Source organism: Megalopta genalis, chromosome 7 (genome assembly GCF_051020955.1).
Source record: "Megalopta genalis isolate 19385.01 chromosome 7, iyMegGena1_principal, whole genome shotgun sequence".
NCBI lineage: Eukaryota > Metazoa > Arthropoda > Insecta > Hymenoptera > Halictidae > Megalopta > Megalopta genalis.
In genome coordinates, this window is record NC_135019.1 from 22,639,670 (window position 1) to 22,654,355 (window position 14,686).

Here is a 14,686-nt window from a genome sequence, read left to right on the forward strand (position 1 = left end):
AGTAGTTGGTATAACCCACCAAGATATATCTTAATCGCTCGAGGTATACCTTTATTTCTTTTCTAACAAAGTTACGAGGCACCCTAATACCAATTTCTCCAAACACCTCATCCTAACCTTAAAGGTAGCCACCCGTGTCGAAATAAACATCGGGTGGTCTACGCACCTCATCCAAAAATTCCAATTGCATGCAACTTCCGGCCACCCAAACTGCCTGACCCTCGGCTCGTAACAAACGAGAAGACTCACAAGCTTATCGATGCGAGGAGCTAGGGGGATTGGTTGCGCGCTTAACCTAATCACGTTTCTTGTTCAGCGCGTAACTTAGCCAATAATAAACAAAAGTCTGAAATACATAAAAAAATTGGAATAGGGTAGATGGAGCAGGCGTCCGATTCTCCCTGTCCCTTGCCCCTTGCGGCGTTTAGTTTATGCTCAGTTCCCATTTTCTCGCTTTCCGATATTCCCGTAAGGTTCTTAACGTTGTACGTTAACGTAGATGTAGGATTTGGGACATTCTCTCTAAAAATACTGCTAGCTCATATGATGTATCAATGATGATGTATGTATCAATTGATGAAAGAAATACAGTATCATATAACAAAAAATTTTAAAACACTGTGTATCTTCATGATAATATTAGTTAATATTTTCATTCTGAACAAATTCGAGCAAACAAAGTCGCCTTTAAAGTAAAGTTTGAAGTATCTAAAAGTAGAACTGATGTACCTTTCTACCACGGGAAGAAGACGTGGCCCATTTCAGTTGCAGTCCGCAGTCCCTCCTATAATCGAAGGCAGTGATCAATATCGGTCGAAAATGGTGACAAAGGTCAACAACAGGTAGCGAGACTGAGTGAGACGATCATTTTTCCGTATACTATTTTTATTTCCTCTCACTCGGTCTTGCTTACTACCCGTCGTTGACCTTTGTCACTGTCCTCGAAGAATATCGATCATTGCCTGCGATCGTAGGAGGAACACCGGATAGCAGCCGAAGTTTGTTTGTACAGGAGCACCGATAATGCGAAAGGAACATCTACCTTCGGCATCTACCGAAGCCGAAGCTATGTATATAATACAGAAAAATTGTTGCATAATGCAATGAAGAGCTATTAGCAATGACGCTAATTAGTAATTAGTAATTACAAATAATCATGTGTTTATCAGAAAAATCTGAAGTTAATGCTTTAGGTATAAGTCAACATTCTTGCATCTTATAATTGTTGCGTCTGTTTCACTTTTCCTCGTTTGTTTTACACCCCCTGACTCACGTCGCGCGTCTAGCTCATTTGTAGTCGCATAAATAATACACAGACACACACAAACGCGCGCGCGCGCAGAGTGAGAGAGAGAGAGAGAGAGAGAGAGAGAGAGAGAGAGAGACAGCGCACACGAACACACGTCAGATGTACTCCTCGCCGAAAATGGCGACCACGGGAGATCGTGACGTGACGTGAATCAGGGGGCGTTGTTTATAATTATTCTGTCGAACCTGTTTCGTGGAAATTCAGTATGGAGGCTAATTTGGGACTACAGTAAATTCTTCCTAATTGACGCTCAGCTTGCACATAAAAATGGACAATTTGGGAAAAAGTGATGATATGATTATACGAGTCTCGCGACTCGTTTTTATAGTTGTTGACAATCGGCGACTATAAAAACGAGGCGACTAATCGTATCTCCTCCTTCCAAATTGTCCATTTTCGTTTATAAGTTTAAGGAAAATTTGGGAGAATTTACTGTATATGTAGTCCTAACGCATAAGTGGAACGTTTTTACGTTCGCGATGACATTTGACTTTCGTCATGTCGAACTATCGACTACCCGTTATTTGTGCAATTTTTTGCTGTTTTTTTTTTACCAGTAAGTACTTTGAAAATTTGTTGTTCAACATCTTAACGTATCACTTCCTACTTCATTTGTTTGCAAAACTGTTTAAAAATGATCGTGGTTGTTTTAGATTGTACTCATTGCTTGCAAATGGCGACTGTTAATAACAATCCAATAGTAATAATCCGTTTCGTTTGTAGCAACAGTTTTGTTATCAGTCCTTGGCACAATAAAATTGCGCCTGTTTTTCAGAGCGGGTAAATTCCACCTCCAAAAAAATAGAGCATCTCCGTTTGCGAAGGGATTAGATGGTACTGTCTACCAAAGCTGATTGAATTAAAACATACTTCTCTCTTGCTTTTGATTTATGTGATTTATGTGAAAAAGCGTATTCTGGTTTTGTAGACGAAAATAAATGGTATATGTAAATCTAAAACAAAATTTTATCACTTCTATCAATGTTCATTTATTTTGATGTACAAAAATACGTTAAATATTGCTAATAATACGTGCGAGAAGTATTAGAACACTGACAGAAAAAATTCAATACATATGAAAACCCGATAGGATACTGTTATAATTTTTGAAATTTTCGATATATCCATGGCGTTCTTTCATTATTTCTTGGATATCGGCATCCGTTTTATTGGTCTCTCTATTATTTCCAATACTCTTTGACTCCATGCGTATTGTAGTATGTTCCACGTATTAAGAAAACATTTCGGGAATTTTTTGCATAAATGACACTTATAATTTAATATGTACTTCCGATATGTACTTTGTTACTTGCCATGAAGACTGCCTGCAGACAGATAGACATTATCTAAACTGAATAAGATTTATCATTAATAATTTGTAAGGGTGTTATCATAAGACAATATATTGAATTTTATCAGAATATTATTTATTAGAAAATTTGTTTATATCTGTATATGTATAATTGCATTAATTTTTTAAAAATTTGTTTTAGTTCAAAGAGTTTATTTTTATTATTGTTTATTGTTTATGATTTTATGTTTACGATTTTATAATATTACACAATCCATTTATTAATTTATTTAATGTGACATTCTTTGCGGCAAGGAATATAACATGCTATTTTTCGCAACAAGGAGCGAAACGTGTTATTTTTCGCAGTGCACTTAAAGATAATTTACTGTTATCTTATTTGGCATCCATTGACAAAACACGTAGATAGCCTGTACTGATGAACAGAATATTCCATTGTACACAATATTATATAATAAAACAAAAAAGGATACGTAAAATGAAATTATCAAACGTATCAACTAGTAACACTGGTAATAAAACAAAAGGAAACTGTTGCAATCTAGAAAATAACACGTTCTAGCCCTCCGATAGACTGTACATTTATAGAATATTCTTATAAAATTCGATGACAACATTTATCTAATTGTTCAGATCCGATTCGAAGTACTATTCAGATTCTTTTCGTCGCAACATGAAGAGTACCTCGAATTGCAATAGAATAAAAGGAGCTTCAGAAATAGGAACATGTATTTTGTATAATATAATCATTCGTGTAATGAGAAAAATTACATTTAATAAATACACGAGTAATATTTACACTCCCTTCGATCTCTTATAACACAAGTATTGCTGATATAATTGACTCGAGCACAGTAGTGCTAACACGAACAGCAAAGTACATTAATTCGCGTGAAGAACGGTAAAAAACTCGGCACGAGTACGGTAAATTAAATATGTAGTTAGTATAGCTGAACGTTAGTTGCTCGAAAGAAGGGCTGCCGATCTCCGAGCGAGCAACAATAGACACCTGGAAACGAGGATGATTTAGCGGTTTTGGTTACCTTTGGTGCTCGCTCAGAGATGGCCGTCTCTGTCTCTACACGGCGTATGGCAGTGTTTACATGTATTGTTTACTGAATTTTGCGTCGCAAGGCAACCGCGACTCGCGACGTCTAATCCCGAACACTAATGAGAGTAAAAAAGTTAGCGGATTCAACAATTCTTTTCGTAGTTTTACCCCATAACTGTAACAGATTTCAAGAACGTATTGATTGGGTTGCCAACAGTTGCTCTTACGGGTTACACAGAACCGAACCCGATTATATGCTACTATATTTACTTACCTAATAACCGGCTCTTGTAACCTTTCTGAAGTAACTGGGTTACGTATTGGGTTATGTTACCCACTCTTAACGGGTTAACCCGCATTGTGGACAACTTAGGAACCGTTCTCCCGCGAGTTGCTGTGGTTACTGTAACCTGCTTTGCTTAACCGGGTTAGGGTTGAAACACACTTACATGCCAGGCTCGATCGTGCTTCGATGCCAAGATACAGTGATTCGTATTTATTTTTGGTCACGATATTATTAGAAAAATTATTGCTCTCTTTTATTGTTTATGATAGTATTATTGAATCAATCGTTTTCTCATATAATGAAGCATTTCTTATAGTAACTAGGAACATAAATTTTGTTTATTTATTGCACATGTTCTTTTGTATAATAAGCGATAAACAAGATTATGACAAAATTTAACGTCGCAAAAATATTCGGACAGTGAATGAATTATATTAATTTGATATAAAATGGAGATCTTTTTAATCATGTTATCATAATATTAATATTTTGTCGGTTGACTCTATTGTTTGATTACTTCATTTAATCGCTTGGGTATGTTACAGATGATTTTATTTAAATACTCCAGTGAAATCCGTTTCCATTCGTCTAACAAACGTTGTTTTAACTCTGTTGTTGTTCTTGTAGATGTTGTACGAATTTTGAGGTCCAATTGATCCCATAAATTTTCAATCGGATTTAAATCAGGTGATTGAGAAGGAGGATGTAGTACTTTTGGACAATTGTATAATAAATATTTCTGTACAATTCTGGCCTTGTGTTTAGGATTATTGTCCTGATAAAACTTAAAACTGTTACGTATACCCATATTTATAGCACTTGTAATTAAATTTTTTTTTAAATGTCCGAATACCTCATTTTGTCCATAATACCCTCGATAAAAATTAGTTTATCTACCTACAGACGAGATACAACCCCACACTATTATACTCCCACCACTGTGATTCACTGTTGGTCTTAAATTTGAAATGTTTAATTCTGTATTTACTTTACGCCACACCGTTTTTCGACCATCGGATCCGTAAAGATTAAATTTGCTTTCATTCGAAAGTATTACATCATTCTACCACGAGTTGTCTTTGTAAACATATTCTTTTGCAAAGTTCAATCCTTTCTTGCAATTTGCTTCATTTATGTATGGCTTTCTACGAGAAACTCTTCCGTTGTAACCATAAGTTTTTAATATCCGTCGCACTGTGTCCGGATGTATCTTCTTCCCAAATTTAATTTTGTAGCACTTTGTCCAGGATCTTTCTTTATTTTTCTTATTATCTTGCATTGGTCGCGAGAGTCTAGTAATTTTGGACGACCTTCCTGAGGGATTAAATCGATTCGATCCTCACGAATGTACCGACGTATAATATCTGCCACATTACTCTTGCTTATATTTAATAATTTGGCTATATCTCTGTATGATTTTCCCTTTTGTTTGTGATAAATAACCAATTGTCGGGTTTTAAATGACATATTTCTTCCTTTCCATAAAGTAAAATTTTTATAAATAAAGCGTCTGATATCACCAATGCTTTCTGTGGTATCGAGTTCTCGCAACGAATTAGATGTTGTGTAAAGAAACTATCTATTTTACTCCAGCATCTAAGATGTTATGTCCGAATATTTTTGCGACGTTAAATGTTGTCATAATCTTGTTTATCGCTTATTATAAAAAAGACATGTGCAATAAATAAACAAAATTTATGTTTCTACTTACTTTAAGAAGTGCTTTATTATATGAGAAAACAACTGATTCAATAATACTATCATAAACAATAAAAAGGAGCAATAATTTTTCTAATAATATCGTGTCCGAATATTAATGCGAGTCACTGTATTCTTTCATTTGGTTTACATTAGAATGTTCATACTGTGCGCGCAGTTGTTGACAATCGGCAACTACAAAAATATGAAAGAAAAAAGACACTATATTTTTGTCCACATTGTGACGTAGGATTTTGTTTAGAAACGTGTTTCAAAGTTTATCACACGATATTAAATTATCAAGGCGAGAAACTAGTATTCTTTTTATTAGGAATTATGTAATTTCATTAATTAAATATAACTATCACAGATATGTAAAAGTTTCAATAATTAATAATAATATGGAAAAATTCAGAGTATATATTTGACGCAAAATACCGTCGGCCGCACGGTAAGAAATCAGGAAATGTACGTCGTCCTTGAAGGGTTAACTAAGAATAAACACTGTCTCAACGATAACAGTCTCACCATTTAAAAACAAAATAGTTTTGTATTGATGACATAAATTCGCAAAAAATTCCGCATGAAATGTAAATATGTCATACAGTATGATTATAAAACAGGTGTACAACCGATCATTCTGAAGCCAATAAATAATTTAATTGCATTAACTTGTTATTAATTGATATACTTACCTTGATATATAGACTAAATAGTAGAGGTAGGATAATCGAAACCTCGAATCCTTTAAAACCCTCGATATTCGAAAGTTTTGTTTGCTGCACGTTTCGGAGAATTGGCATTGACGGCGATGATCTGCACTATATGTATTTAGAGTAAGATATGCACGGAAACATTGTAATTACTTTTTAAAGCCTGCTAATACTAGTATTTCCATTCTTTAAAAAAATATATTTGTGGAGATAACGCTGAAGCTGATAAATGAGACGTTATATACCGACTCCCAACAAACTAGACACACAATCTTATGTTCGTTGTGACGTTCAACTTCCAAAATGACGAACTATCGACTTCTTGACATTTTCATAATTAGTTGCTGGTTTTCGAGTAGTATGTACTTTGAAAATGTTTTGTTTGAAAAGAGAAACATTTCATCACTTTACATTTAGTTTAGAAACAAAGCTGTCGAAAAGTAATCGAATTCGGTTGTTCTCGTCAATTCTATGACAGAATTTTTCTATCGCATACGAATCTTGAGATTTTCATATCAAAGTTGTGTAGGATCCTGGGAAAAAAAACAATCAAACCGTACATGGAAAACGAACCCAGGACTTTCGTTTGGTAGCCGATCGACTTGATCAGACACCAACAGAATCCTCCTAATTTCGCAACCTCCATAAGTGTTATTCTAGGAGGTCTTGTAATTGTTTTAAATTTGACTCGCAACTATGATACTATAAGTATTAATAACAATCCGTTTCGTTTGCAGCTACAGCTACGTCACCACTTCTTCACACAGTGACGTGGAATCTTTGTGCAAAGTATAATAGATATATTTATATTACTTTAGGTTTCTTAATGATGGCATGCGCTTATTATGGTTGTAAAATTAAATTGTAATCAACTTTTCTTTCCCCAGAAATGGCACTCGTATGACAGTGAAGTTTGATCAGGCAGCACAACTTGTTCCACATTTGAATTTGCAAGAGAACACGCTGATATATTGTCATGGTTACACGGAGTCTACAGATGCCACCGCAGTTGCTGCACTATTAAATGGTACACATAGTTAAAGATTGAGTCGTATTATATATTCAATTGGTTTTTAAATCATTCAAGCATGAATGCATTCAAAAGTTGGTTCGTTGCCTTTCGTAATAGAAAATTTTAACAGTCATTAATTTTCGATAAATTCATGTCGAACAATATACTAGACCATATTGAGACCATTGCAGATTAATTAATATTTGAACACAGACAATATGAATACCATGCCACTGTTATAATATCCGTGAAATTGTTGCAGGTTTGACAGCTGGTACCAATTTCAATATCATAGCAATAGATTACAGGTTTATCTCACATTTAGATTATCTTACGGCAGTTGATAATGCCGATGGTGTGGCTACAATTATCGTCCACGGTATAACTAATATGATCGCGGTAGGAATGGATAAAACTAAACTAATAGCCTCTGGATTATCTTTGGGTGCTCAAATCTGCGCTTTCGTTGGGCGCAAATTACTGAAATCATCCCTCGTTCTACCAAAGATAATAGGTATTCATTTCCATAGCTCTCTTGATTACTTCAAACTATGTAATACAACTATTGCGGTGCAATTTAAACTCTAAAGAAAGTAAATCTTATTATCAATAATAATCAATAAATATTTATTACTATAGGTTAGATATTTATTACTACAGTTGTACACAGTGCGACAAATAAGTTTCGAGACTGGCCGAGAAAAACATCATTGAAACAAGATATACGAATATTTTTCGATTTTTGTATTAAAAATATTCTCCTCCAGTTTCAATACACTTATTACAGCGATTCAACAGTGATTCAAATGCGTGTTCTAGCTAATTTTGTGGAATTACCTCTAGCGCTCGTGTTGTAGCTATTTTGATGGTCGAAATGTCATTAAAAAAACATCCTTTCAACTTCATTTTCAATTTTGGGAATACGAAGAAGTCACACGGGGCCAAATCAGGCGAATACGATTGATGATTCAGTACACAGATTTGATTTCGAGCCAAAAATTGACGAACAATGAGTGAGGTGCGATTCGCTGCATTATCGTGCAACAGACACCAGGTCTATGGATCACGATATTCGGGTCGATTACGACGAATTCTGGCCACCAAATGCTTCAAAATTTCGAGATAATATGCGCCAGTAATTGTTTGGCCAGTTGGAACGAATTCCTTGTGGATAATTTCTTTGCTATCGAAGAATGTAACGAGCGTTGTCTTGATTTTTGATGGGACTTTCCGTGTTTTTTTGACTTGTGGTGAATCTTTCAACTTCCATTCCGCACTTTGACGCTTGGTTTCTGGGTTGTACTGAAAGCACCATGTTTCATCACCCGTAACAATTGATTTCAGGAAGCTTGGAACATTTCTGGCGGCTGCAGCGACTTCTTTGGAATGATTGACACGCAACGATTTTTGGTCATATTTCAACATCGGCAAGAAAGTTGTTTAGGGAGAACTATTATAACCGATTGAACCAAAATTGATGCTACCGAAAAAAGGAATGTCACAGCTTTCAAACGCCGGTGTAAAAACATAGATGACACTATTAGTTATTGAGATATGGTTCGAATCTCGAAACTTACTATATTTGTCGTACTGTGTACATGGTAGATTCAATAATTACTTTTTAAGGAAGTTAATTTTTGTTTACTAAAAAATTGCTTGTCAGTCAAGTAGATAATATTGTTATTAATCATCCAAGAGATCGATTTGGTAGTGAAAGAATATTGTAAGTTGTACAATAGGTACAATATGTAGAATATAGAATTTTGATAGATATTTATAGAATTCTTACGAGCACAAAAGTCTATTAATTTTCTAGGATAAATTTTGTCATAGCTATCCATTTTTCTGATTACAGAGCATGGTACTTTAATATGAATCTCCTTTTACAGCTATGGATCCAGCCGGACCTTTGTTTAATTTTACCTCCCCCTCGCTATCTGCTTCTGATGCGGCTTGTGTAATATGTATTCACACCGATGTGGGCTTCTATGGAACTACTCAACCCGTTAACTACATAGATATCTATCCAAACGGTGGTAAACAACAACAGCCTGGCTGTACAGTATTAACGCCAGGACGTAAGGCATTCCTCATTCTATTTATTTATTTTGCATAAGCATACGATGATTTGTTAAATGACGGAAATATGCGAATATTATGTTTTTAGCTCTACCAAACGTATGCAGTCATATCAGAAGTGAGGTTTTGATGGCAGAAGCAGCGAAAAATTCGAAAGCTTTCGTGGCTGTGAAGTGCAATAGTTGGGACGACTTTAAGGCTGGCAATTGCAATCAGAATGATACAATACCTATGGGATTCTTTACACCATGCTCTGCGTTAGTATAACGCTTCATCTTTATATTCATATTTATATTCATATTTCTAAGTATAAATGAATTATTGTGTTTTTCAGGCGGGGTAATTACTACCTCACCACAAATAGTGCATCTCCGTATGGGAGGGGCTCAGCCGGAACAGTTTACTAAAAGTGACCTAAATAGAATATACTTCACGCGTCTCTTGCTCTTAGTTTAAACATTTCTTGTTGTTTGATTTATGTAGGCGCATATAATGGCGCATATAATAGAATCTTGTCAATTAGAGCAATGTTAGTACATGTATCGTAGATATAGATTCGAACCGTAACTTTTTCGATTAAGGACTGTGTGTGAGAACAATTCTTGATTTCGTTTTGTGGTGTATTTATGGCATAAAAAAGCTTTTCGTGCAATTCTTGTGTTTAGTTTCAAAATTTTTTAACTAACCCACTGACAGGTATATTCATTATAACTGTGATAAGATATCCACTGTCATTTTATGAAGGTCACATGATGTTTCAATTTTTCAATGGTTGTAATTATACAATAAGGAAATGAACAGATAATGTCAATATTAACAAATGAGGCTTTATATGTGCATATCGAACCCTAACGCATAAATAGGAGGTTTTTACGGTTTTGGTGACATTTGACTTCCATCATGACAAACTATCGATTTCCTGTTATTTTTGCAGTTTGTTGCTGCTTTTTTACCAGTAAGTACTTTGAAAATTTGTTGTTCAACAGCAAAACTGTTTAAAAATGATCGAATACGGTTATACTGCTTATATCGTAGTTGTTTTAGATTTTATTCATTGCTTGCAAACGGCGATTGTCAATTTCAATCCATTAGTAATGATACATTTCGTTTGCAGCAACAGTTTTGTCATCAGACCTTGGCACAATAGAGTTGCGCCTCTATTTCCGGTAATAATTTATACTAATTTACATTAGCATACATGTATTTATATCGCTTTATAATTGTTAATAATGTTGTCAGTTTCAATCATGATTGATTATGATATCTCAAAGATAGCTGAAAAATGACAAAATCGTTATGAACACTTTCTTCCTCAGAAATGGCACTCATAAACAAGTGAATGCTTCGAAAGCGGGAGAACTTGTGCGGTCCTTGAACTTACAAGCAAAGACATTGATACACTGTCATGGTTTTAGGCAATCGACGGATTCAGACGATGTTGTTAGCCTAATGAAAGGTACATTTTGATTAAAATCAAAATGCGTTCTACATAAGGCTTGAGTCATACTAGGTATGGGCGATTCTTTCAAAAAGATCGATTCTTGAATCAATCGTGAATCGCATCATCAAAGAACAATGCAGTAGAAAATCGTGGAGTGAAAGATCAATTATCTGAAAATCAATTTAAAAGAAATCCATTGGAATACTATTTATATACGTTGGTATGCTGCATGCCAGCGTATATATTGTTGCTTTATCATAGCATGCCGATTTTCTAAATCGCAAATGTAAAATGCAGTGCTTTAATTCTTATGCCATTTTAAAACGGACTTGCAAGATTACTGTACATTTCAATTATTGTTAATTTCTCACTTTGTCAAGTCCCAAATAAGTAAATAAATATACCAACCTCTAGTTAAAAAGTTTAGATGCAGTCTCTCTGAAATAGACCGCGAATTTTAAGCACTAATTACAAAATTGATTACGTAAAATTTTCAACACTGTAAAGATAAAAAAGATTTAGGGATACCAATATTTCATTTTCCAACTATTAAAACTGTTAATAAAAGAAGGAACTTCTATGCATAAAATTTTTATTTTGCATAAAGATCTGCAGTCTAGTTATTAATGTTATAAACTCACTGTTGAGTTACCTTTTTATTGACGAATTTGATTTTCATTTATTGTACAATCTTCGTATTAAAGATCGATTCGTAATTTTAAAAAATCGAGTATCCACGAATCGATAAAAAATATCGAAAATCGCTACAAAAAAATCGATTTAGAATCGCCTAGACCTAAGTCGTGCTATAAATTCATTTGGTTTTAAAAGCGTCCACATATACATACGTACCATTTACATACATACCTTTCATTACGAAAGTATTCGAACGCCTTTTAAAACGCAATAACTTTTTTAAAACTGGACTAAGGGACTTGAATTTTTTTCAGATGATAGCGGGACTAGTCTACCAGATAATGACCAAAATGCTTTTCTTAAATTTTGCTATTACTTGGAATGACAAAAAAAATAAAAACTCCCGTTTTTTTAACTTTTTTACTAACTAACTTACTAGTCCTGCTATCATCTGAAAAAAATTCAATTCCCTTAGCCCAGTTTTAAAAACGTTATTGCGTTTTTTCGAAGGTTCGAATAATGAAATAGTTTTTTTTTCATTAGTAATAAAAAATGATAGCAATCATTAATTTTCGATATGTTCATTTCGAACAATGTACTAGATTATGTAGACACCATAATAGATTAATTCAGTGTTGTATACGAATAGAAACACTATGCTGCTGTTATAATATCCGTAAAATTATTGCAGGTTATTTAGCTGGTTCTAATTATAACGTAATCGCAGTAGATTATAGGCATGTGTCATATAAGGATTACCTGTCGGCAGTTATCCTTGCCAATGACGTGGCTACAGTTATTGTTCAAAGTATAAACGATATGGTCGCGGCAGGAATGAATCAAACAAAACTAGTAGCCTCTGGATTTTCTTTGGGTGCTCAAATCTGCGGCGTCATTGGACGAAAATTACCCTTCGAGCTACCAGAGATAATAGGTATACGTTACACGGGTCTTCGTTACCACAAACTGTTTAATACAGCTTTTACGAAATAGAAATTTAAACTTCAAAGAAACTAAATGTTATTACGAATACTTGTTTATCATTATAGATGACTCAGTTGTAATTCTTGTTTTTTCAAGATTGTTGTTTCACTTGTTTTTTCTTTAAAGAGATTGCTTCTATAGTAGTAAAAAACATTTAATTCCTTCAGAAGATATTACTGTCATCATGTTTAATTTTGAATATGAAACTCGTTTGAACAACAGTCAACTAATTTTCTTAGAAAAATTTCTTAATAATTATGCTTTTCCTCCTATTACAAAGCATGACACTCCAATATGTATGTCCCGTGTCCTTCTTTCATAGCTGGGGATCCTGCCGGACCTTTGTTTTATTTCTTCGACAAATCGATATCTGCTTCGGACGCGACTTGTGTCAAATGTATCCACACTGACATGCGCTTTTATGGAACTGGGGATGCCTGTGACTACATAGATTTCTATCCAAACGGTGGTTCCAGAGAACAACCTGGCTGTTTATTGTTCTCACTTCAAGGTGAATCACTTATTTTTCTACCTCCTTTTTTCGCACAAGTAGTCAACGATTACAGGAAAGTCAAACTCTTGCCATACTTTGACGAGTCTGACACGTGATGGAGATTTCTAGTAATAGCTTGTCAAGTATGAATCTATTCCGTTGTTTTTAGTCTGAATAATATTCTGATTTCTTGTCATCAATATTTAAACATTTATATAAATGTAGGTACACAATAAATATTAATTGCTTTTTTCTTCTTAGAAATGATTACAATCGAAAACATCTAATTATTTTAACTATGAAGAGAATGATGCGGCAAGGGCTTAAATGTGAAACATTCTTGTAATACCAAGTTCCTTCCAATTCATGCTAATATGTGATTACTATTTGCTTAGACCTTACGAACTCGTGCAGCCATAGCAGAGCTGAAAAGTATATGATAGAAGCTGCGAGGCATCCGAACGCGTTCCCCAGTGTAAAATGTGACAGTTGGGATGACTTTAAGAATGGAAAATGCAATCGGAATATTACAATACCTATGGGAGAATCTGCGCGATGCTCAGTGTTAGTACAACGCTTTCGAAGATTCTTTTTTATGATTATGAACCCGTTGCATTTCGTTTTAACAATTATGTGCTACAACGATGTAGATGCACAGTGGGGAGCAAAACTAAGTCAACACATTTAAAACGGCATAACATGTTTAAAACTTATTACTTCGAACAAAAAAGGTGTAAAAAACTGTCGTTTTTTTATCTGAACCTATAATGAAAATTTAATAACTTATATACATGTTGAAAAATTCATCGAAATCTGTTGACACATATAGATTATTTAGATTAAAAACATGTAAAAATTACCTGTTCTTGGTTGAAATTCGTGAAAAATTATGATTTTCGTGATCTTCAATTGTTCACAGTTCATGTCAAAGTCAACCAATTTCGATGAAATTTTCAGCATACATATACCGACAAGTACCAAATGCATGTTTTAAATTTTCATTACAGGCTCAGATAAAGAAGTGAAAAGTGTTTTTTTGAAAAAAGAAGTGTTTTTTGCACTTTTTTTATTCCAAGTAATAAGAAAATTAAGAAAAAAGTATTTTAGTCATTGTACAGCGAACTAGTCCCTCTAACAGTTACAGAAAAATTCAAGTCATTTGGACTAGTTTTTAAAAAAAAGTTATACCGTTTTAAAAGTGTTAACTAATTGTCAGTTTCGCTCTTCACTGTATGTTGCAGTTTCTTATTAATCGTTATTTCCATTTATTATTTTATGTTTATATTTGTGTGTACTGATAAATGGTTGTATTTTCCAGGACGGGTAAATTCTACCTCCAGACAAATAGTGCATCTCCGTTTGCGAAGGGATCAGCTGGTACTTTCTATCATTGAGTCTTTTAGCTGAACCGTATCCCCATGGATATTTTTATGTAGTATTGTAGTAATCTTTATTATGTTATAATGTTCACGATTGAAAATTGTTGCACGCCTTCTGGCTGCCGATAAAATGCAAATCGTCACGAAAATGAGCTGTTTCATTATCTTTATTCGTTTGTAGCTTGCGTCGAGGTCAACCGATTTGAATGAAATTTTCAGCAAGTATTCTAGGCGTAGATAAAAAGTTGAAAGAAACGGTATTCTTATTGACTTTGTTATTCCAATCAGTTGCA

At 34.2% G+C, this 14,686-nt stretch overlaps 3 protein-coding genes and 1 long non-coding RNA gene across 10 annotated transcripts in view; 2 read left to right on the plus strand and 2 right to left on the minus strand.

Moving 5' to 3' along the window:
* LOC143259846 (RYamide receptor) overlaps positions 1–14,686 on the minus strand; it is a 284,265-nt gene that overhangs the window by 187,341 nt on the left and 82,238 nt on the right. The window lies entirely within an intron of this gene.
* Positions 2,258–6,655, minus strand: LOC117225247 (uncharacterized). Of its 2 annotated transcripts, none has more exons than XR_013033852.1 (3): positions 6,352–6,655; positions 3,947–5,851; positions 2,258–2,634 (listed from the first exon to the last, which is right to left on the minus strand). It is a non-coding gene; the product is annotated as an uncharacterized LOC117225247 (long non-coding RNA). The 2 variants fall into 2 exon arrangements; XR_004491459.2 differs by lacking the exon at positions 2,258–2,634 and adding an exon at positions 2,715–3,847.
* On the plus strand, positions 6,642–10,112 carry LOC117225227 (lipase member H-A). Its single transcript, XM_076523624.1, has 7 exons — positions 6,642–6,727; positions 7,107–7,158; positions 7,257–7,396; positions 7,644–7,895; positions 9,271–9,459; positions 9,549–9,717; positions 9,795–10,112. Exons 1-7 carry the CDS (start codon positions 6,673–6,675, stop codon positions 9,865–9,867), a joined length of 930 nt encoding a protein of 309 aa, XP_076379739.1. The 5' UTR covers positions 6,642–6,672; the 3' UTR covers positions 9,868–10,112.
* On the plus strand, positions 10,301–14,542 carry LOC117225241 (lipase member H). The gene is made up of 7 exons (XM_033478614.2): positions 10,301–10,415; positions 10,575–10,626; positions 10,777–10,916; positions 12,229–12,471; positions 12,844–13,032; positions 13,410–13,578; positions 14,333–14,542. The coding sequence occupies exons 1-7, from the start codon at positions 10,361–10,363 to the stop codon at positions 14,406–14,408; spliced, it is 924 nt and encodes a 307-aa protein (XP_033334505.2). The 5' UTR covers positions 10,301–10,360; the 3' UTR covers positions 14,409–14,542.

Bases quoted from the DNA above. Each gene is read 5' to 3' on its own strand.
- LOC117225227 (XM_076523624.1), top strand. From the start codon at position 6,673: ATGACGAACTATCGACTTCTTGACATTTTCATAATTAGTTGCTGGTTT. The intron at 6,728-7,106 runs GTATGTACTTTG...TTTCGTTTGCAG, and splicing joins TAGTTGCTGGTTTTCGAGTA to CTACAGCTACGTCACCACTT. The intron at 7,896-9,270 runs GTATTCATTTCC...CTCCTTTTACAG, and splicing joins CGTTCTACCAAAGATAATAG to CTATGGATCCAGCCGGACCT.
- LOC117225241 (XM_033478614.2), top strand. From the start codon at position 10,361: ATGACAAACTATCGATTTCCTGTTATTTTTGCAGTTTGTTGCTGCTTT. The intron at 10,416-10,574 runs GTAAGTACTTTG...TTTCGTTTGCAG, and splicing joins TTGTTGCTGCTTTTTTACCA to CAACAGTTTTGTCATCAGAC. The intron at 10,627-10,776 runs GTAATAATTTAT...TTTCTTCCTCAG, and splicing joins GAGTTGCGCCTCTATTTCCG to AAATGGCACTCATAAACAAG.